At 38.3% G+C, this 24,242-nt stretch overlaps 1 protein-coding gene across 17 annotated transcripts in view; it reads right to left on the bottom strand.

The window, feature by feature from the left end:
* The window catches only part of wu:fb44c10, a 78,819-nt gene continuing 54,577 nt past the window's right edge, over positions 1 to 24,242 (bottom strand). For 2 of the 17 annotated variants that reach the window (XM_073944016.1, XM_073944004.1), the window contains 2 exons: positions 20,754 to 21,508; positions 20,533 to 20,671 (listed from right to left, as the gene is read on the bottom strand). Coding sequence is in view for 11 of the 17 variants with exons in the window: in XM_073943978.1 (XP_073800079.1) it covers positions 426 to 1,474; positions 6,754 to 6,859; positions 11,293 to 12,149; positions 16,281 to 16,335 (2,067 nt within the window). In the remaining 6 variants the exon portion in view is untranslated. Of the gene's footprint in view, positions 1,475 to 6,753; positions 6,924 to 7,363; positions 7,512 to 7,623; positions 7,720 to 11,292; positions 12,150 to 16,280; positions 16,441 to 17,086; positions 17,182 to 17,293; positions 20,672 to 20,714; positions 21,509 to 24,242 lie in introns of those variants that run through there. The other 15 variants (XM_073943997.1, XM_073943980.1, XM_073943978.1 and 12 more) reach the window with 14 other exon arrangements.

Consider the following 24,242-nt stretch of genomic DNA (forward strand, 5'->3'; position numbering starts at 1 on the left):
TCACTTATAAATTAAAATTTTATTATTTTCTGCAACAGCCTTACATTTAAAAGGGAAACACAAGGGCGATCATAACAACAAAAAACATAGCCTATAGTGTGCTATATAGTGTAGCCAGCTGTTTTCTTTCCCTTAGCCCACTAATTTATTTGTTTGTTTGGCGCATGTACTCAAGTGCGATCGGAAAACTAGTGTAATGATGGGATGCCATCTTTACCAGACTCAGGCAAACTCCGCCTCTCCTTTCACTCTGCCTCAAAGCCCCAGCTGGCCCTCTTTGGCCCAAAGTATTCGTCAGGCCAAAAAAGGCTGATTGCTGGCCCAGAGAAAGCCCCACTTTGGCCCGATCAGGCCCCGGAAGTGACAGTGGAAACACGACTGGCCCTGGCTCGCTCGCTTCAGGCGCGATAGTGGAAACGTGACTACTAAGTGCATGTGAATGGTTTCTCTCCAGTGTGGAGCCTCATGTGTTTATTAAGATTGAATGATCGACTGTAACTCTTCCCACACTGAGTGCATGTGAATGGTCTCTCTCCGGTGTGGATCTTCATGTGTTGATTAAGTTGTGATAACTGGATGAAACTCGTCCCACAGTGAGTGCATGTGAATGGTTTCTCTCCAGTGTGGACCTTCATGTGTTGATAAAGGTTTGACGAGACGCTGAAGCTCTTCCAACACTGAGTGCATGTGAATGGTTTCTCACCAGTGTGCGTCCTCATGTGTTGAGTCAAGCTTGATGGGAAGATGAAACTCTTCCCACAGTGAGTGCATGTGAATGGTTTCTCACCAGTGTGCATCTTTATGTGTTGAGTAAGTTGTGATAACTGGCAAAAACTCTTCCCACACTGAGTGCATGTGAATGGTCTCTCTCCGGTGTGGATCTTCATGTGTTTATTAAGACTTGATAAGCAAATGAAGCTCTTCCCACACTGAGTGCATGTGAATGGTTTCTCTCCAGTGTGTATCTTTATGTGTCTATTAAGGATTGATGATTGGCCGAAACTCTTTCCACATTGAGTGCATCTAAATGGTTTCTCTCCAGTGTGAATCATCATGTGTTGACTAAGGTTTGATGATTGGCTGAAGCTCTTCCCACACTGAGAGCAGGTGAATGGTTTCTCTTCAGTGTGCATCCTCATGTGTCGATTAAGGTTTGATAATTGGCTAAAGCTCTTCCCACACTGAGAACATGTGAATGGTTTCTCTTCGGTGTGGATCCTCTTGTGTTTATTAAGGTTTGACAAGACGCTGAAGCTCTTCCCACACTGAGTGCAGGTGAATGGTTTCTCTCCAGTGTGGATCCTTGTGTGAATCTTAAGATCATCTTTGCCTCTACAACTCTTCCCACACTGAGTGCAGGTGAAATGTTTCTTGTCTCTCGTTTTCAAAATACTGTAAGTCTGTAAATTATTTTTTTCCTCAACTTTGACATGATGTTCCTCCTCTTTATTCGCCACATTTTTTTCAATTAGGTCTGAAATAAAAAACAACAGGTTAAAAAAAACAACTCTTATCAAACGCTGAAGTTAAATAGGGTACTCAATTTGCCCAGAGACATGGTTATTCCATGTAGGCGGGTAAAAATGCACTCTAACAACAAACCGTGGGTAACAAAATCAGTCAAATCCTGCATACAGAAAAAGAAATTGTGTTTTAAACAAGGAGCCAATTCTGATCTGTATCTGGCAAATAAAGAGCTTAAAAGAGACGTTCTCCTAGCTTAACAAAACTAAACTGAATTAGAAAACAAGATGGCTAGGGATAAGCATGGCAGGGCTCGAAATTGCGACCGTTTTGGTCGCATATGCGCACAAAGTTTCATCTATGCTACCACAAAATATATTTGGGAGCATTTGTGCGACTGCATAAAATTGATGACGTGCGACCGGCTTTCACTGCAAAACGCTCACCACACGCAGATTTAGGAAACATTCACGCAGAAGGCATCTTATAGAGGTCTGCATTCCACGGGACCCAACCAGATTTCTGCAGGCCAAGAATAAATTTGGGGTTTAATTTGGGACGGAAGCGGGTCGTCTAGCAATATCGCGAGCACGCGTATGTATGTGTGTAAATGAAATCGCACGATGCTGTGTTTAGCTTGTTTGTTGGTGTGTGTGTGTGCGTGTATATGTGTGTGTACGCGTGCGCGCACACACTCACACACACCTCTCATTCGTGCGCGCGAATGAGAGAGAGCTTTTTCTGTGTGTTTGTACTTGGTGCTTATGTGTGTGTGTGTTTATACAGACAGCTTGTTATAGGCTGTCTGGACTGTATAGCTGGGTGGATTTCGGTTTTGTCCCCCCCCGGGGGCGGTTTTGTCCCCCCCTAACATCCCCGGGGCGCGGCGGGTAGAAAACGGGGCGGGTCAGGCAACGGGACAACAAATGCTAAATATAAGTGGGAGCGGTCGGGATCGGGCTAAAACCTGGCGGGTGCGGGCGGGAGGGGGATTAAAAATTTTGTCTCACACAGATCTCTACATCTTAGCACCTGAGACACCAAATGCAGCGCTCATGAATAATTTAAAACAGTCAGTTGTCATGTCAACTTGCTGCAGTAAACAAAGCGCGCAATGCTTGCCCCGCCTTCAAGCTCTTTTGATTGGTCCACTGTTCTAGCACTGAATGCGAACGGATTGGTTAATATCAGCTGTCAATCACTCAGTCTTCAGCACTGACAACACTGACAGATTTAGTTTTAGAAAACATACAAGTTACAAATGATGGCACATCTGATCAGTGATCATGTGCTGAATGTTAATCCAGCATTTACACTTCTCGAAGAGTGGAAAAAATGACTTCCAGTGTTTAAAGTTCGCTATGAAAATGACTAAAGCATTCACCGTAAAGCCGGCGTGACGGAGTTTGCAGGTAACAGCGTTCGCCAAATCTACAGACTTTAAGCGCGAGAGGTTCTGTTTAATCCTTCATTTAATCGTCAGGATGCTGTCAGCTGTGCAGGTGGCAGCTATATGTGAAACGTAACACCACGTACACCATCGCAAAAGGGCTTGCATTCATTAAGATAACTAATAGCTCATGAAAAAACCGTATTGATTTTAAGATGACGTATGCCAATAATAAGCTATTATGTCAGCATTATCTGTGCAATATTACACAGCACCCGTGAGATCAGCAAAGTTATTATCGTTAACCAAGTTTCATTCATGTCAAGCAGTGTGTGCATGGCCGGTGGGCGCATGCGGATGACGTTTTGTTTGTTTTTTAGATTGTTTAGTGTTGATTTCAAATGCAGTAAATCGGATTATATAACATTAAATGTTGTAGTAAAGGTGCTTATTTTGGCTGGTGCTCCTAACTTTTTGAAGTTAGGAGCACCAGTGCTACCAAGCAAAAAGATTAAATTTCGAGCCCTGCTTGGTTCAGCCTGGGAAAGTTTGAAAACCATGACAGGCCTCCATAATCTAAAGAGTCACAACCAGATTAATTTAGCAGGCTAACACACTGATTTAGAGTTAGCCAATGGCCTTAAACAATTTTATAATCGTTTCAATAATTTACATTTCACTAGGGAAATTGAGGAATAAATTGTAAACTTACAGGTGGACAGCATTTTAGCGTACAACAGTCAGATGTACATAAAGCCTTCCTCTCAGTAAGAGTGAACAAGAGCAGTGGACCAGACAATATTTGTGGTCGCATACTTAAAATCTGTACAAGAGAATGCAGTCCAGTTTTTTGATTACATTTTTAATAAATCGTTACTAGAACATAAGGGGCCTCGTGTATCAACGCTGCATACGCACAAAAACTTTGCGTACGCCAGGTTTCACGCTCAGAATGGCTCACGTTTGGATTTACTAACAATGAACTGAACGTGGGAATGTGCGCAGCTTCACGCCAGCTTTATGGCTGGCGTACGCACATTTTTTGTGCGTGTCTGTTTTATTTCCATTGGCGACTCCTAGAGGCAGTTGTGTTAAATTCTTCTCTACAAAGTGTCTGAGCCTTGCAATGGCAGCTGTATGAGACGTTCATGCTCGAACGTGTCAAAACATGTTAACATGCGTTTTACGAGCTGCGCCACTGAGACTGATGAGATTGCTATAACATTTTACACATATAAGTCACACTATTTCTCTTTTAACTACACAGTGCGATGTTCAGACCCAACTGTGTTAACCGCATCAGCTAAACTCTCCCCACTCTATTTTTTTCTTTTGTTGTTAATTCCGGAGAACAAACTTGCAAATAACACTGTTTTTCTCCTGTCTACCTCCGAAAGCAGCACCTCCAATTCACATTCTGTTCAAAGTTTCTCTTCTTGCTTGCTTTTGCCATTGCTTTTTCGTTGGGTTTTGTCAAAGTAGAGTCATTAGCATATTCATAAGGGGGAGGAGGCAGGGAGGGGTTTTGCGCTCGTGCATGTTGCGCTCAGTTTCACGTTCATTCGGATGTACAAAAGAATATGCATGGGATTCGGCGTACGCAGTGTTTCATACATCTGCATTTTTTTCTGCATACGCAATGTTTTAGTATAATTTCCACACAAGTCTTCGTACATGAGGCCCTAGGTACCTAAGGTTTGGAAGGATGCTGTGATGGTCCTTGTTGCCAAATCCAACTCCCCCTAAACTTTTAATAAATTCAGACCCATAGCCTTAACATCAATTGGGATGAAAATTTTGGAAAAGTTTGTAAGGTCTGAAATACTCAGAAGAACAGGAGTACGCACTTGATCCCATGCAGTTTGCCTACAGGCCACATCCGTGAGTAGAGGCTGAAAAGTAACTTTGTTTAACCTACTTTTTAAACATTTGGAAAAAATGGTTCCCATGCCAGACTTTTGTTTGTCGACTTTTCCTTTGCTTTTAACACAATTTAACCCTATATTTTAATTAGTAAACATCAGGAACAGTTTGACCTCAGTAATAACCTCATGTATCAACGATGCGTACGCACAGAAACTTTGCGTACGCCAGGTTTCACGCTTACGTTTGGATTTACTAACGACGAAATTAACATGAGTATGTGCGTTGGTCCGCGCCAACTTCATGTCTGGCGTACGTGCATTTCTTGTGTTTGTTTTATTTCCATTGGCGACTCCAATGTATGTTAAATTGCACGCAACAAAGTATCGCACCAACACGTGAAAAACATTGCTAATAATTTATAATAATTGGCACAATATTTTTTTTACCAGTTATAACGTGATTTTAGTACATATAAAAGCATTTGCAAATTTAAACAACCCTTAGTCTATGGCAATGGCAGTGTTGGCCTTATAAGAGGACATCGTCAATGGTCGAATCCGAAGGGAACGCATTTGTTTGAGATCACAGTAATTTTCTGGCCCACGATGATGACTGGCTTATTAGCGGTTTCAGATTTTCAGGAGCTATCCTCAGTTCTGTGCTGAGTCGGGTCCAAATTTGGAATGATAGACAGCGAGGAGGCTCCAAGGTGGCAGGTTGGGGATGGGTGGCTTCTTGGTGAGTGATGTATTTAAAGATATTAATCCAGAAAAGGTTTTTAATTTTAATTTTATTGAGCGTAATTATTTAACTGCATATCAGGAGACTGTGGTTATCCATTATAGATGTGGCTGTTAGCTAGGGCTGTGCAATTATTCGAAAATCCGATTTCGGCGTCTAACGATTATGAAAAAGCATTAGTCGAGATAAAACGATTATTCCATCACATACCGCCCCCTTTCCAGTTGTACACGTGTTGTTTGTTTGTTTGTTTGTATACTTTACTGTCCCTCAAGGGGAATTTTTTTTTGTAGACTCATGTGGTGTTCGGCAAAGCTCAGTTCCACGTGAAAGTGACTAAAAGCATGTGCTGTTGTGTGTTTGCACCGCACTTAGCCTTGGACAGGTATCGTGTGTGTGTTTGCGCGTGCGCCGCGTTTAGCCTTGAACAGCAGAGCACACACACATCTAACGCCATCTTAATTCGAGCGCTTTAATGGTCAAATACATGCACATTTGTGTCAGAGCGCGGTGTTTAGTGATTATTTATATTAACCCTCATTTCATTTGTGTAATAAACAAACAAGTTGAGAATCAAAAGACACGAGAAAGAGAAACCATATCAGAGCCGCACTATTCTTAAAGTGACAGCGTGCAATATTCCTGCTGCTGCCGACTGTTTTTATTATTAATCAATAATAAAATCAAAAACACAGTGAAGATGCTTAAAGCACAGTTTAAACAACAGATTTAATAACTCATTTCTAATAACTGATTTCTTTTATCTTTGCTATGATGACAGCACACTATATTTTACTAGATATTTTTCAAGATACTAGTATTCAGCTTAAATTGACATTCAAAGGCTTAGTGTAATTAGGCAAGTCATAAACTTGCCTAAAACAACCCACAAACTGACCAAGAGCGCAGATACAATGATGGCCATTCTCGCACTCGTGTTTATCTTTACGAAGGGCGGCGGCCACAGAGATGCTGTAATGCTAGTAGCAGAGAAAGGTAAAATGCTACTAGCCAGAATGAGTTTAATCTGTTTCTCAAAGAGAGGAGTGCTTACATATAACTCATGATTGAATATGGTTTATGATTATCATGGTTAAAATTATTATTGATCAAAACATGAGAATAAAAGAAAACTGAGCTTCAGTCTCTATTTTTTTTTTTTACCTTGTCAACAGAAAGTACAAAATAATTTGATTCTTGTGCTTGTTCAATGAATCAGATCAACTGTTCAAAGCTTTTCATCATTATTGTTCTTCAGGCTTATTAATGAAAAATCAGGAGTAAACACCAACCTATTTGTTGTTCAGTATCTTCAGGTTTAATTCTGCAGGGTTCTGGATCACTCATGTTCTCGCTGTCCTTCAGTAAACTCTTCACTTGAGTCTGATGGGAATATTCCTGCATTTATAACAGAAACATTTGCATTAAATATTCAGTATATAATTAACAATCATAACCGTTTCTGAAACATCATTAATTGTATTAAAAACATACAAAATACAACAACACTGATAAAAAGTATTTAAGTATTTCAGTCTTATCAATGATAAATATTGTCAAATTCCTCCAGAAAACACATTTTCTAAACATTTTCCTCAAAATATTTCCTGAATTAAAACACTCTCTAATATCATTTTAAAAATACATCCTATTAAAATATGTTTTATCACCAAAATATTCTCACACAAGCTACAAATAGGTGTTTCTCCCCTGTTCAATAAATGTGTGTGTAAGTCTTGAGTGGCCGATTCTACATGTCATGTGTGCAGCGTGATCATGTCTCTGATTGTTTACATTTATCTCTCAATATTTTAATGAATTAAGTGTTTTATATTATTATACTGATCCCAAATTCTGTTTTACTGCAAAATAAAGCGTTTGCGTCTCTTCAAGAGTTTACACAAGCATATGTTCAGTTAAACAGTCAATATTCAATATAATCAGCATTAAACTACCTCTTAGTGAATGAATTAGATGGAGACACAAATGAAAGGTGTCCAGATAACCCGTGAGTAAGACATTACAAGAGTGTTTACAGCGTAGCATCGAGCTAAAAACAAGAGAGTATATTAGCATTGAGCACATATGTTAAAGCGGTTCAAACCGCAAGATAATTCCCGCAAGTCTGCGAACGCTACTGTGGTCAGATATCATACACTTACTCTGAACAGACGAACAACACCCGTAACAGAAGAGGAAATAAGCACATTAAACGTCAAACAGCAAAGTTCTGCTCTCTCCGATCTCCGCCTCACAATAAGCGCTGTGGGCGGGATGTTTGCCTGCGCGTTGATCTGCGAAAGCTGATTGGCTGCCTGTAGCAGGTTCTGAGAAAGCTGAAAGTCTGTAGGTTCAGAGGAATTGCGGGTGTTCAGTCAGGAGAAATAGTAAGTGGTTTGTTTTGGTAGTGCACCTGTTATGAAGTGTTTCGGGTTGACTTTATATTTTCTTAAAAATGTTTTAACTGCGTTAAGCGTTTTAGAATGTAGTAACTTAATTTAGCTTAGCATTAGCTTAATTTTTAACTTGCTTTCATGTGACCGAGTCAGGGCTAATGTTATATTTCAGTCAGGATAGCGTGAAATTTGCATCTTAATCCCTTTATCCTGGTTTTGTGAGATACACTCAGAAAATATGAACTGATAAAGAAAGTAAGAAACATAAATAAGGAGGGTAACATATACCCATGAGAAGAGTTTAGTTGACACCGTGGTAATGCCCACTATCAATCTGAGGTAAAACTGGCCTGTAATATCTAAGTTTTATTTTAATCTTTTTTTTTTTTTTAAATCAAGGCCAAATCAAAGGTTTAAAGAGCTTTTGTTTTAGAATGTCACATCAGATGTCCATGAAAAAGGTTTAGTGGACACCGTGAGAATGTCTACAATCTAAGGTGTAGCTGATTTAAGATTTAAGACATAAGATTTTAATGGCTTTTATTTTGTAATTACGGATAAAGCAATCTTGAAATTCTGATTATTTATTTGCATTCATTTCTTGTTTTTCGTTATTTAATATTTTATCATCAGTCAGTGAGACGCTGATCTATCATAAAAAACATGCATTAGTTTGAACATGAACCGTTCAAACATGAACAGTATTAAGTTTTTAACGCTCTACCATAATACGCAGTGTATGAGCGACCACAGAAATACGTTGGCAGCTAGAATGACTGTCAGATTCTAGAAAATCAGATTCTCAAGGCATAGGGGCCTACTCATACACCGGCGCAGTAAGGCGCAAGATGTGTTTGGAGTGATGTGTTGCTATTTTCAGACCAGCGCAACAGTAATCTTCCCGTTATGCGCCACGTTGTTTAAATAGTAAATCCATTTGCGCCACATTTTGCTCGTTCTTTATTCTCGCGCTGCAGATGCTCTGTTTAACTGTTTTCTCGCTATTGAAGCTTCAGTTTTTCCACTTCCAAAGTCCAGCATGTAAATAGCAAATGTGCCATGGCGATGCAACTAACTCTTTAAGGGAATGGGAGATGAGACTCCGATTGGTTTATTTTCAAAACACACCCATAACTCATTACGAGGATAAGCACAACCCTGTTAGACCATGCGTCGCGGCGCTTACTGTATTCTTCCATCCTTAAAGTAGCAAAAAGGGAATTCGGACACACCCTTAATGCTTTTGTGCCATGTGATTTAGACTTTGCACCAAGATTGTTAATCTTTAAAATAATAACTTGTATTAAAAACGTTGATAGAGGTTTGCGATACAGCAGAGCACTAAAAATGCGTATTTGCCCTGGAGCGATTGATTTGTCTGGCAACACAACCAGCATATTCCATCACCTGAAAACCCTGAAAGTTTTACAATTAGTTTGGACTTGCTGGAAGTTGTAGTGTATATTTTTGTTTATGTTTTGCACATTTAATTCACCTCGTAATGCCGGACCTTAAACAGATTAGTCTTTTTAAATGTATTTTTCTATTTGTTTTAATTTAAGGCCAAATGTGTTTTTGGTAATAAACAATATTTTAAATTGTGATTTAATCAAACGTCTAATTTTTGTTGAATCAGTCATTGTTGGGATAATAACTTTTACAGCTGGAAGCATCAACAACTTATGTCGAAATTTTGCGATATATTGGTCAATATGAAAAAAAATTTGAGTTTGCATTTTTGCCATATCGCCCAGCCCTACTCTTCCTGTGTGTATGATGGCGTGTTGATTGCTGAAACTCTTCCCACACTGAGAACATGTGAATGCTCTCTCTAGTGTAGGCATGGGCTAACACATAAGACTCTGACGATATGATAACTTCGGATAATCATATCATGGTTTGACTGTATTGTGATTACTGCTCTAATATACGCTCTTCTTAAATGTCTGGGTGAAGAACTAACACTTTTCCCCCTTTGAACACAAAATATTTTATTTTGAGAAACATTTAAAATATTGTGGAGCAGTAAACATGTCAGGCTGAATAATTCCAATGAATCATTGACTTCTGCTGTCTTCATTAGTTTCAGAAACACAGATTTATTTACAGTTTAAAACAGCATTTTAGATATCTTTTCTGCTGAAGAAACTGTTGTACTAAAAAACTAAAAAAATCACAATAAATCTGTCATATACCACAGGAACAGTATAGCAGAATATTTTGGCAGGTTTAAAAATTTGACTTTTACAAACCGCAGTATACCTAAAAAATGGTTATCATTAGGGCTTGACATTAATACCCGCCAACCTGCCAAATGCAAGTAGATTTCCCCTGTGGCGGGTTAGACAGCCACTACCACTAGCCACTTTGTCTGGTTGAAACATACCTTTAAATTGTAGTTTTCTTAACTGAAGGGTTCGACAATAAAGACGACCAAATATGCATGCAAATACGATCTTAGAATGGAGAAGCAGCACGACTGACAAAAGTAATTGTGTTTGCGCGAGCAGGTTAATACCGAATGAGAGGATCATTACTCGCGCACAGGTGATGTGATGCGCGCAACTGTTTAAAACATGTGCGCGCTCCCGTTTCCTTGCGTGAAGCAACTGTGCCTGGAAACGCAACTGATGCGATCGGTTCTCTTTCAAGTAGACTAGACAAAAAGTGATGCTCATGCACCCACAGTCTTGCTGCTTTCAAGAGCTCCAGATTTGTCTTTTGGTAAGCAGCACCGACTGCTTTCACTTTAACCAGTCGTTGAGCAGATTAATAGGCCTAGCATTAACCTTATATGTGATCATCCTTTCATTATCACACACTTAATCTTTTTCACCTGCTTCCTTTTGCTTATTTTTGTTCATACGGTTTCATTATCATCTTTCAAAATAACATTGCTCTAATATGAGATTAGCTCCCCATTTAGGTGTAGATAACTGATCTGGGACCTTTAGCCAGGACAGATTGCAGTGCATAGTTTACATACTATTTTAAATGTCAATTGTTTATTTATGTAATGTTTTGTTCAATAAAAAAGTATAGTATACAGAAATGTTTTGCTTGTTTTGACACATTTAAAATTTGTGGATAAGAAATAATTATTTATGTTTGGTGTGGTCAGAGAAAAATTTGGTGAATCCTTAATTTGAGCTCCGTAAAGTCTTGTGAAGTAAAAACATTGTAATACAACACTATGAAACCCATTTGCTCATACACAACACATGAGGAGGCATGTGCACATAACACAAAATCTAAATCAAGTAATTTTAGCATGTCAAAGTCATATTTATGCGTATTAAATATTTTTCCCAACAATAAAATTGTGGCTAGTGAAAATGGCGAGTGCCTAGTAATAGGTGCCTACTAGCCACAGTGGCTGGTGATCAAAAAAAAAAACAAGTTAATGTCAAGCCCTGGTTATCATCCCATGCCTACTCCAGTGTGGATCCTCATGTGTCGATTAACGGATGATGAATGGCTGAAACACTTCCCACACTGAGTGCACGTGAATGGTCTCTCTTCAGTGTGGATCTTCATGTGTTGATTAAGGTTGGATGATCGACTAAAACTCTTCCCACACTGAGAACACGTGAATGGTTTCTCTCCAGAGTGGACCTTCATGTGTATATTAAGGTTTGATAAGAAGATGAAACTCTTCCCACACTCAGTGCATGCGTATGGTTTCTCTCCAGTGTGGATCTTCATGTGTTTATTAAGGTTTGATGATTGGCTGAAGCTCTTCCCACACTGAGTGCATGTCAGTGGGTTCTCTCCAGTGTGGGTCTTCATGTGTTTATTAAGGTTTGATGAGAAGATGAAGCTCTTTCCACACAGAGTGCATGTGAATGGTTTCTCTCCAGTGTGGATCTTTGTGTGTTTATTAAGGTTTGATAATTGGCTGAAGCTCTTCCCACACTGAGTGCATCTGAATGGTTTCTCTTCAGGATGGATCTTCATGTGTTTGTTGAGGTTTGATGAATGGCTGAAACTCTTCCCACACAGAGTGCATGTGAATGGTTTCTCCCCAGTGTGGCTCCTCATGTGTTGATTAAGGTTGGATGATCGGCCGAAACTCTTCCCACACTGAGTGCAGGTGAATGGTTTCTCTCCAGTGTGGATCCTCATGTGAATCTTAAGATTGCCTTTTCCTTCACAACTCGTTCCACACTGAGTGCAGATGAAATGAGTCCTGTCTCTTGGTTTCAAAATACTGCAAGTCTGTAAATGATTTTTTTCCTCAATTTTGACATGATGTTCCTCCTCTTTACTCGCCTCATTTTCTTCAATTAGGTCTGAAATAAAATTTAAAAATCAGCTTTTTATTAAGTCTATAAAACTGTCATTAAAAGCTGTAGTCAAAAGGTAAAATCATTTGCGACACAAGCTGTAATTTTGATTTGAATTCTGTTGATCATCAGTTACAGTGCAAAAAAGCTCCATTTTTACATTGTATATGGAGTATAGTGTGAGTATGAGAGAGAGTGTGTGTATACAGTGAGTCAGTTTACATGGACACCAGTAATTCGATTTAAATGTAATTAAAGGGTCACGAAACACCAAAACACATTTTTTGAGCTGTTGACAGTCGTATATGTGTCCCACACTGCTAAAAACACTATTAGGACACCTATATTTCACTAAAAAGTGTAAATTGGTTGTTTTTGCGTTATTTCAAGCAAATTCGTACTTCCTGTTTGAAACGAATTTTTGAAGCTGCGTCACGGTCATGACATAATAGCGTGTATTCCAGCGTGCAGACTGGACGCCTGTGCCAGAGTGAGTCTTATTACGTCTTACAGTGTGATGCATTAATGCATGAGTAAGGCTTGGTTCAAACCAATCAGCGCGCTCTACTGAGCAACTTCATTAATATTCATTTGTGTCACCGTGCTTACACCACAAAGACGCCACGTTGTGTTGGCAAAACAAGCGTGAAGTGTTGCTTTTATAGTTTTCTGCAGTTAAGTTTTGTTTTCATTTTCCCTCTGTGAGAGCTTATCTGGATCATGTGTGGATTAACAGTGTACGCGACGCTCGACAACAATAACTTGCGTGTCTAAGGAGGATTATTGTTTACCTGAGAGCTGTTCTCATCTGCAAACGCTGAAATCCGGATTCGCTTGTTGTCTTCTCTTAATAAAGACGCGGCTCTAGTTGCTGTGGATTGTCCTGTCTCTACAGATTTGGTAAGTGAGCGACCAGTGCTCTTTGTTTATTCAGTTTGTTCGTATCGAATTAAGTTAACTATAGCACTGAGTGCAGAAATGTTAGCACCGCATTTTGTGACCGGAATAACACACGCGGCTTTCTGACGCTACCTGCCGTGTGCATCTAAGTTTCCGGGAAATGCGGAGTTTTTTTTTTTTCCTCTCATTCACTGTGCGGTATCAAACATTGCATGAAAAATACACGCTTAGAGCAGATCCTCGAATCAAATATCTCGTTTGTCGCGAGGGGCATAAATGAATTCCCTGAATGAAAGAGCCAAACTGCAGTTAAAGTCCACCATTTAATAATTTGGCAAATAATTCGACTACAGATGTCCATGTAGGTTAAACACCATCACTTTCTCCTGTCTGTGTGTGTGTGTGTATTTTGACTCTGAAACTCACGCGTGCACAAATAGACACTCCCACACTATCCCACTTTAGTTCCTCCGACACTCCCCCCTAAACAGAGCTGGACACGCCCACTTTTCTGACTTTTTCCAAAGTAGAGGTGTGAAAACACCCTGCTGAAACGAGAGGGTTTCATGGCCCTTTAAGACAATACTCGACCATGTAAACAGCATTTTTTGATTCATTTAATCTGATTAAGGTCATAAATGAACTACAGAGAAATCAAATTAAGACGTGGAGTATGCTGCTTTGTTACATTGATCAAGTGCAGTACAGACATGTAAACACCTTAATCAAACTATTACTGTCATGTAGGACTTTTCTCCGCGTTTTGCAACAGGATAGTCCACACACACACACACACACACACACACACACACACACACACACACACACACACACACACACACACTAGAGCTGCACGATTCTGGCTAAAATGAGAGTCGCAATTTTTTTTTTTTTGCCTAAAATAAAGATCACGATTTCTCACGATTCTGTACATGTAAAATAAAGGTTAATATGAGTGGGCGATTATTATTGTTTTTCTCAAACGTAGTAAAACAGCAATAGGCTTTGTGTATCTGTACTGTTGGTTAAAATGCTAAAGTTTGTATAGACTTGGAATGGTGGACTTGAACAGACTTTAGATGTGTCCTGGTCATTAATGCTGATGATAACTCTGATGTTGAATTATTGTGTTTGAGACATTTGCTTACAGTCTATCATTTTCTGCTTAAAATCTGCCACTGGCGTGATTTTCATGAATACAGAAGACTGGGTGGGTATTTTAGCCTTTTGGATACTCTTTGGGCTGGAATCAGTCAGCTACATCTGGCAACACTGTGTGCGATTTCGGTTTCATTTTCACTGCTAAGAGTGGTTCACTTCCTGCACGGCTCCCAAACGATCACTCTGTGCCACAAACAATGTTATTTACAACTTTATTACCCGTTATTCACAACCTATGCAGGTTCTGTTCACTAAAGTAAACTTCATTCAGAGGCCTCTATGGTAACAGCTGACGGTCAGCTCACATCACGTGTGATTTTGCGGTCGCAAATACATTACATGAAAACAGAAATTACATTTTTGGGGTTAATTATGTCTTATAAATACAGCATGTGACTCTTTCAACCCCATTTGGAGGTGTCCACGTTGCTGCACAACATACGTAAAACATTGTGAAGGCTTGTGCGGCCACCATTGCTTCTCTCCTGAACTTGAAAATATGATTGACCGAATCGTAGAAATGCTGAATTAAGATCGTCTAGACCACTGGTGTCAATTTCAGTTCTTGGAGGGCCGCAGCTCTGCACAGTTTAGTTCCAACACTGCTCCAACACAAGTCAGGATTGTTAGGTTTCAAACAAGCCTGAAGGACTCAATTAGTTTGATCAGGTGTGTTTAAGGTTAAAGCTAAACTGTGCAGAGCTGCGGCCCTCCAGGAACTGGAATTGACACCAGTGGTCTAGGTGGTTGAATCGAGATCGCAATCTTTTTACGATTATTTGGGCAGCTCTAACACACACCCACACATAAGCATCTTATCGATAATCGTTTACACAGTTTCATTAAGACGAAACATAGAAACGTAATCCGACTAACATCTAGTAGCCAAATGTGTCAGGAAAATATTCAATGGCTTTTAGGAAAGGTCTGTATGTGTGAAAGGGGCTATTATGTACAAATGCCAAAAACATGGACCAGTTGAGAACTTTCCTAGGAGTCGCTGATTGACCAAAAGTACACCAAGAGAGCATCAACAAGGTCATTAAAGACAACAACAACCAAAGACCTGCATGGCCTCACTAGGCTCAGTTAACGTGAGTGTTCATGACTCCACCATAGAAAAGAAACCGGGCAAAAATGTAGCAGGGCTCCAATAAGAAAACCACTGAAGCCAACTTGGGTTCTGCGGCAAGACAATCGTCCAAAGCACACTAGCAAGTGTACTTCTGAATGGCTGAAGAAAAACAAAAACATTTTTGGAGTGGCCTAGTCAAAGTCCTGACTTGAATCTCGCTGAGATGCTGTGGCATGACCTTAAAAAGCCGGTTTATGATCGAAAACCCTCCAATGTGGCTGAATTAAACAATTTTGCAAAGATGAGGGGCCCAAATTTTCGTCCAAAGCGCTGTAACAGACGAAAACACTTGATTGCCGTTGTTGTGGCTAAGGGTGCCCCAACCAGTTTTAGGTTTGGGGGCAAACTCTTTTTCACACAGGGTCATGCAGTATTGCAGTAAACCTTCATGTCAAAAGTGCATGATGTGTTTACTTGAGCTTTCTTTAACTAATATTTAAATTAGTTTAGATTATCTGAGAGTGACAAACATAAAAAAGACAAGTATAACAATAGCAATGTAAAGTTTCATAAAGTAATAATAAATAGTTTGTGTAATGTAGCTGTGTGAATATAAACAACATCTTTGAATGCAAGATGCATTCAGACTTTAGCCTCATTCGATTATATTTAGAAATATAATATTATATAACAAGTATATTTAAAAGAAGATGAAAACAGCACAAATGTCAGGGAATGCCAACACGTCTCCTCAGACCCCAGACAGAGGGTTAAATGTTTGACAAAATCTCCTTTTACTGAGCATTTGATCAAAACATTGGAATAAAAGACAACTGAGCTTCAGTCCCTATTTGTGACCTTGTGAATGGAACGTGCATTTACTTTTCTATGTCTTTAGATAAAGTCCTTCATTTTTTGTGCTTGTTCAATAACTCAGATTAAGCTTCTCATCATTATTGTTCTTCAGGCTTATTAATGAAGAATCAGGAATAAACACCAACCTATTTGTTGTTCAGTATCTTCAGGTTTAATTCTGCAGGGTTCTGGATCACTCATGTTCTCGCTATCCTTCAGTAAACTCTTCACTTGAGCCTGATGGGAATATTCCGGTGTTTATAATTGAACTGAAGGAGTAGGAGCTTCACTGGAGGAGGGACAAATCTGCAATTATTAAAAACACTCACATTTTTTCTAACTTCTAACACATCAGTTTTGCTTATATTTAATAACTGATATTTTAATGACATTTCAACAACATTGGCTATAGTCACGGAAACATATTTTAAATATTCAGTATATAATTTACAATCATAACTGTTTCTTTAACATCCTTAATTGAATTAAAAACATACAAACAACACTGATAAAGTCTTTTAAAGTCTTTCAGTTTGGTCAATGACAAATATAGTAAAATTCCCCCAGAAAACACATTTTCTAAACATTTTCCTCAAAATATTTCCTGGATTAAAACACTCTCTAATATCATTTTAAAAATACATCCTATTAAAATATGTTTTATCATCAAAATATTCCCACACAAGCTACAAATAGGTGTTTCTCCCCTGTTCAATAAATGTGTGTGTAAGTCTTGAGTGGCCGATTCTACATGTCATGTGTGCAGCGTGATCATGTCTCTGATTGCTTACATTTATCTCTCAATATTTTAATGAATTAAGTGTTTTATATTATTATACTAATCCCAAATTCAGTTTTACTGCAAAATAAAGCGTTTGCGTCTCTTCAAGAGTTTACACAAGCTTATGTTCAGTTAAACAGTCAATATTCAATATAATCAGCATTAAACTACCTCTTAGTGAATGAATTAGATGGAGACACAAATGAAAGGTGTCCAGATAACCCGCGAGTAAGACATTACAAGAGTGTTTACAGCGTAGCATCGAGCTAAAAACAAGAGAGTATATTAGCATTGAGCACATATGTTAAAGCGGTTCAAACCACAAGATAATTCCCGCAAGTCTGCGAACGCTACTATGGTCAGATATCATACACTTACTCTGAACAGACGAACAACACCCGCAACAGAAGAGGAATTAAACCAATTAATCGTCAAACAGCAAAGTTCTGCTCTCTCCGATCTCCGCCTCACAATAAGCGCTGTGGGCGGGATATTTGCCTGCACGCTGATCAGCGAAAGCTGATTGGCTGCCTGCAGCTGGTTCTGAGAAAGCTGATTGGCTGCCTGTAGGTTCAGATATATTCCGGGTATTCAGTCAGGAGAAATAGTAAGTGGTTTGTTTTGGGAGTGCCAAATTATGCTTATTTAAAACGATCAATAAAACAGAAAAGTGAAGATTTATTCTACTTAATAACTAGGCCCATACAGAATCTGCACGCACAGAATTCTGCTGATTTTTAGCCCATCAGTGATTCTGTTTATTTACTTGTGTAAATTTATATTTACTCAGTTTTAAATAAATTTCAGTAATTTTATTGACTAATATGATAATGTTTATATAATGTATTTACAATACAGTTTGTAAAGTAATATTTTCTGTCTTTTAGGAGAGATATTATATAGACTTGCTTTGTTTACCAAATAAAGTGGATCTAATTGGATTTTCATTGTAAACAAGACAAGTTAAAAAGGTATTACTTTTATTTCATACATAAAGGTTTTAGCTATCATCCTCTTAAAATCAATCTGCATAAATCCGCAGATTTTTAACAAAAACGTCCACAGATTCTGTCTGGCCCTACTTAATAACTGTCTGAACGACTTGTACATTTCAAAACAGCACTGTTTAGTCAACTAGCAGCTTCAAAAAAATAAGAATTAAACTATCTTTAGTGTTTGGGTCAAATCTGACCGATTTACAACTTAAATCACTTATATTGTTTTTACATTTGATTGCCTTGAGGACCTATGATATCCTCCACACTATGCATTCGAAAAGTGATGATCACATCTTTTATTAAATGGTTTTAATCATCCTTGTTACACCTCTGATGTTTCCGGTCAAAAGTGACCACCATAGGAAATGAATTGGGATCCAGGCTATATTCATTCATCAGACAGAAAACATCCCCACACACACTACCCCAACTCACTCATTTCAGACTGATCCTCCAGCCTGATCTCACAAGGAAACATAACTATTTTAGGTTTTGTCAGTTTAGTGGCTCAATTATGAGTTCAGTTGTACAAAATTGTATGATTTTTAAATCACCCAACCCCACCCCTAAACCCAGTCGTCATTGGGGATAAGCAAATTGTACAAAACTGTATGTATAAGATCGTACAAGTTCATATGGATCAGCTACTAAACCAATAAGTTATGAATTGCCATGAAAGTGTTGGATCCTCTAACGTGAATTAACTCCCTGATAAAACAGACTAGGTGTCTGTTATGTGAACCCATCTGTGTGTCTTTCTTTCTGCCAATCTCCATTCACCCAGTCTAGCAAGAGCACTTTTAGCTTAGCTTAGCAACAATTATTATATTATATTAGACTGTTATAATCTCGCTCAAAAGTGACCAAAGTATAACTAGTGCTAGTTCCGTGTCCATGCTCACCGTATATACCCTCAGTCACTATTCCCTATGTCAGTACACTTGAAGGACTGAAAATTCGATCACTCAGAACACAGGAAAGGACAGCGTTTGTTTGTGCTTTGCTGGTTGATGAATCATTCAGATGGATTAAAAGTTCAGTTTCTTTGGTCAGACCCTGTGATAGATATTTTACCGAGCTGTCTATTAGTAATGATACAAAGTATTTTGATTTCTGTCATCTGTTGTTCATTTTGTAATATTTTCAGGGCCTAGTTTTATTTTCATTGCAGTTATTTTATGTCTACTTCTGTAAATTCAGGTTAAACACTACTTTGAGACATTGTTTAACAGCTAAAGAATGTTGAATAAAAATGTGGTGGAGAAAAATAGTTTTTGTGCTAATATAAGAGCAGTTTCAACAAACCGGTCAATTCTGACAGGGAACACTGGAGTAAGGGGCAGGATGTAAACACTGACAGAAGGGTTAATAAAGGGGACAATGCAGACTACTTTGCATTCTTCTGGAGTGTTTAAAACATATTTTATTAAGTTGGCAAACAGATTGAAGATTCTATAAAAGATTGTTGGTTGAGTTTTTTGTTTTGCAGGCAATGAAATATCAGCTGTCAATCACTCAGTCGATGCCTTCTGGCTTGGGATGACAGAGAGAGCTACTACCGCGAAAAACTAAAGCGCTGAAGATGAGAATGAAGATAACACTGACAGATTTTGTTTTAGAAACCACCCAAAGTTAGAAATAATGACACATCTTAGTAGTGACCATGTGCTGAATGTTACTCCACCATTTACACTTTTCCAAGAGTGGATAAAAGATCTCCATTGGCTTCAAGTCCGCTATGAAAAGTCTGTGGGATGGAATTTTCAGGTAACTGTTTGCCACATCTAGCACGAAAGCTTCTGTTTAATCCTTCATTTAATAGCCAGATACTGTCCGCGGTGCAAGTGGCAGCTATATGTCAAATTTAACACCATCGCAAATGGGCTTACACTGAGTAAACTAATATCGCTACTCCTAAAAAGACCGGTATTGCTATTAACATGACGTATGCATATAATAAGGTACAGTATATGTCAAAAGCATCAGTGCAATATCAGACAGCACCCGTGAGTACAGCACAGTTATATCGGTAACAGATTCATTCATGTCAAGCAGTGTGTGCAGGGCCGGTGAGTGCTCCGTGTACCTTTGGTCACTCAGTTATGTTACAAAAATCTATTTTCCAGTGATAACAGGACTTCCTTGAGACATATTTTCCTTACGCTTGCATATGTATATTTTTTTGCTTGTTAGTTTGATTACTGTTGATTTCAAATGCAATAACTATGTTTGTATAAAACTTGTAGTAACGGGTGCTACCAAGCAAAAAGGTTTATTTCGAGCCCTGTCAATGTTTAGTGAAAAACAAATCTGGCAACACAACCAGCATATTCCATCACCTGAAAACCCTGAAAGTTTCACAATTAGTTTGGAGTTGCTGGAAGTTGTAGTGTATATTTTTGTTTATGTTTTGCACATTTTATTCACCTCGTAATGCCAGACCTTAAACAGATTAGCCTTTTAAAATGTATTTTTGTATTTGTTTTATTTTAAGGCCAAATGTGTAATCTGTTTTTGGTAATAAACAATATTTTAAATTGGAATTTAATCAACCGTCTAATTTTTGTTGAATCAATCATTGTTGGGATAATAACTTTTACAGTTGGAAGCATTAACAACTTATATAGTAATTTATCAATTTATTGTTCAATATGAAAAAAATAAGAGTTTTTGCCATATCGCCCAGCCCTACTCTTCATGGTGTGTTGATCATCTGAAACTCTTCCCACACTGAGAACATGTGAATGGTCTCCCTCCAGTGTAGGCATGGGCATTTTCCAAACCGCGGTATACCTTGAAAACGGTTATCATCCCATGCCTACTCCAGTGTGGATCTTCATGTGTAGTTTAAGATGTGAAGATTGGCTGAAGCTCTTCCCACAGTGAGTGCATGTGTATGGTTTCTCCCCAGTGTGGATCCTCATGTGTTGATTAAGGTTTGACGAGACGCTGAAACTCTTCCCACACTGAGAACAAGTGAACGGTTTCTCTCCAGTGTGGATCCTCATGTGCTTATTATAGTTTGATGAGAAGATGAAACTCTTCCCACACTGAGTGCATCTGAATGGTTTCTCCCCAGTGTGGATTTTCTTGTGTTTATTAAGGGTCGATATTTGTCTGAAGCTCTTCCCACAGTGAGTGCATGTCAATGGTTTCTCTCCAGTGTGGATCCTCATGTGTGGAACAAGTTGTGATAACTGGCAAAAACTCTTCCCACACTGAGTGCAGGTGAATGGTTTCTCTCCAGTGTGGATCTTCATGTGTCTATTAAGGTTTGATGATTGGCTAAAGCCCTTCCCACACTGAGTGCATGTAAACGGTTTCTCTCCAGTGTGGATCATCATGTGTTTATTTAGGGATGATGATTGGCTAAAGCTTTTCCCACACTGAGTGCATGTCAATGGTTTCTCTCCAGTGTGGATCCTCATGTGAATCTTAAGATGGCCTTTGCCTCTACAACTCATTCCACACTGAGTGCAGATTAAATGACTCTTGTCTCTCGTTTTCAAAATACAGCAAGTCTGTAAATTATTTTTTTCCTCAATTTTGACATGATGCTCCTCCTCCTTACTCGCCACATTTTCTTCAATTAGGTCTGAAATAAAATAAAAAAACAGGTTTTTATTAAGTCTATAAAACTGTCATCAAAAGCTGAAGTCAAAAGGTGCTAAATCATTGGCTACACAAGCTGAAATTGTGATGCACATTAAATGTGACAAATCTGCATAAAGTCTGAAAAGTGCACCTTTAACCCTTGTGTGCTGCTGGGTTGTTTTCATCCACTCTGTGATGATATCAAGTTTTAATTTGGCCACAACTTTCTCAGTGTTTCAGCAAATGGACTGATGTTTGATGACAAATCTTATTTTGACATATATGTTGGGAAAATGCTTTGGATCTTTAAAAAAAAAAAAACAACCATAAACAAATTGACTACCTTTTCATTATGTTTGGGGCTGTTTTTACCCCATTGACTTCCATTTGAATCACATTTTTTGATTGCATGACAGCAAATAATCAAATTTGCTGGTCAAAGGTCATATTTGTGAATTTTGCTCTTGATCACCTTCCTAGGAGTGGCCGGATGACCAAAATTACACCAAGAGAGTATCGACAACTCATCCAAGAGGTCACAAAAGAACCACAACAACACCCAAAGACCTGCATGCCTCACTCTCCTCAGTTAAGGTGAGTGTTCATGACTCCACCATAAGAAAGAAACTGGGCAAAAACGTAGCAGAGATGCAATAAGAAAACCACTGCTGAGCAGAAACAACATAAAAGCACATCTCAGGTTTGCCAGAAAACATTTTCATCTTTGGGAAAATGCTCTGTGAACGGACAAAGGATAAAAAAAAAATTTCCGTCTCAGCAGTGTGTTTTTACACCTCTACTATGAAAAAAGTAAGGAAAGTGGGTGTGTCTAGTTCTGTTTAGGTGGGAGTGTCCAGGGAAGGTTTTACATAAAAATGGGAGTTTCCATTTGGGCATGCTCAGATTTTCTCAGAGGCAAAACAAACACACAGAAGCAGAGGAGAAAGACATTAGGTGCATTCGACTTGAACCATGGCGGCAGCCTGTGATCAACGAGATTAGCGGAGCGCTTCGTTAAAAACGAAGCAGTCAACCGGACTGTTCGGGGCTCAAAGTTGGCGTGATGACCGATCACATGGCTCCATCATCATTTATTTGTTTTTATTTATGACAAAGATTTACAGTACAAAGAAAACAGAATACCGTCTCTACAAACCATAGCTAATTTTTCAACAGTAAGATAATTATGAATTAAATATATAACAAAAGCATGAGAGAAATAAGGGGAAAAGAGAGGGTATAAACATAAAAATGAACAGGCCTATTAAAATGCAAAAGCAATAAGCACAAATTCTAGGAGTTTAAACATTCCTCTTTAGGCTAATACTTCTTGTTTGAATATGCTAAAAAGGGGTTTACATTTAGAGATTTTAAACTTTCCAATATATATTAGTGTACAACCCAAAACAAGGTGTTTTGATTAAGTCTTAAACAATAATGAAGATTATTTTGGATAATGAATGCATTTTCAAAAAAGCACTCATCTAAACAAAAAATAAAACATACCCAAAATAAGTGAGCTACACTTGTGAGCGAAGAAGAAAGAGCAAGGTATGTGTGCATAAACAGCTTGACAGGAAAAAAAACATTTTATAATCATATAAATAATTGTATAATTGTTTAATAATCTTTTTTAATTAATTTGTTAAGAAAGCTTTAGGCTGGCAGGATCAATGATGATAATTATTTTATTACAAGTCTGTAAAACTTAATATTTAGGTTATTTACTAAAATGTATCAATTAAATTGTTCATGGATAGCAAGCATACTAACATCAATGTACTAGTAGTGTACTTGAAATGTTCTTCCAGAAGCCCATTAGGATCCACTGCAGTGACAAAAGCTGCACACTTTGTGGATAAAAAAAATAAAAATAAATCTTCATTTTTAGCTTGTGCGGTTGTACAGTTCAAAGAATTGTTCAGTTGTGTACTGCTGTCACTAAAATAAACAAATTAATAGCATGACTCCTTGTGTAGGTTTTCAGTCTGAACAGCCACGCCGCATCTCACCAATCCCTTTTTATTACAAGCGCCGTTGCCCCTATGCAATCCTCAAAAACAGTCAGTTCATGTAACGATGCATGACCGTCAGCTGATGCGCTCCACAGTGATAAGTAGAGGCTGTTTCCCATGCGGATTCTGTACGTACATGATTTGATCAGAGCTCAAGCGGACACTGAGTTTTGGGTGTGTGTTTGAACAGACATATACACATCATCACCATCATCATCATCATTATATTAATAATAATAATAATAATAATAATAATGGTGGTTCATTCTGCTGTGGCAACCCCAGAATAATAAAGGAACTAAGCCGAAAATAAAATAAATGAATGAATAATAACAACATCTAGACACGTCGATCTTGTTGGGTTTTCTTTTAAACAACAAATTTTGTCTTAAATGAGCATAAACTGTTAGCAAAGCAATCAAATGCTTTCATTGCAGATCTGTGCATTTTTAAAGTGACAGTGCTGTTATTTAATGTAATCCAACCCAAAAAATGTACACGAGAGATTCATTCGCTGCTCGTTAATCAGAATGATTAAAATATACTGTGAAGAAAAAGTTCATGAGATTTGATAGCTTGTTTCAATTTCTTTATAATAGCTATTAATATTAATGAGCTGAGCTGTTTGCTAATTTATGTGCAGCTTTTTCTAATGTATACTAATTATTTTATTCTTTGTAAATAATCATGAAAACGTATTATTGACTGTTTCAGCAGTCT

The sequence above is a fragment of the Danio rerio genome, chromosome 3 (assembly GCF_049306965.1).
Source record: "Danio rerio strain Tuebingen ecotype United States chromosome 3, GRCz12tu, whole genome shotgun sequence".
In the NCBI taxonomy this organism is placed as follows: Eukaryota; Metazoa; Chordata; class Actinopteri; order Cypriniformes; family Danionidae; genus Danio; species Danio rerio.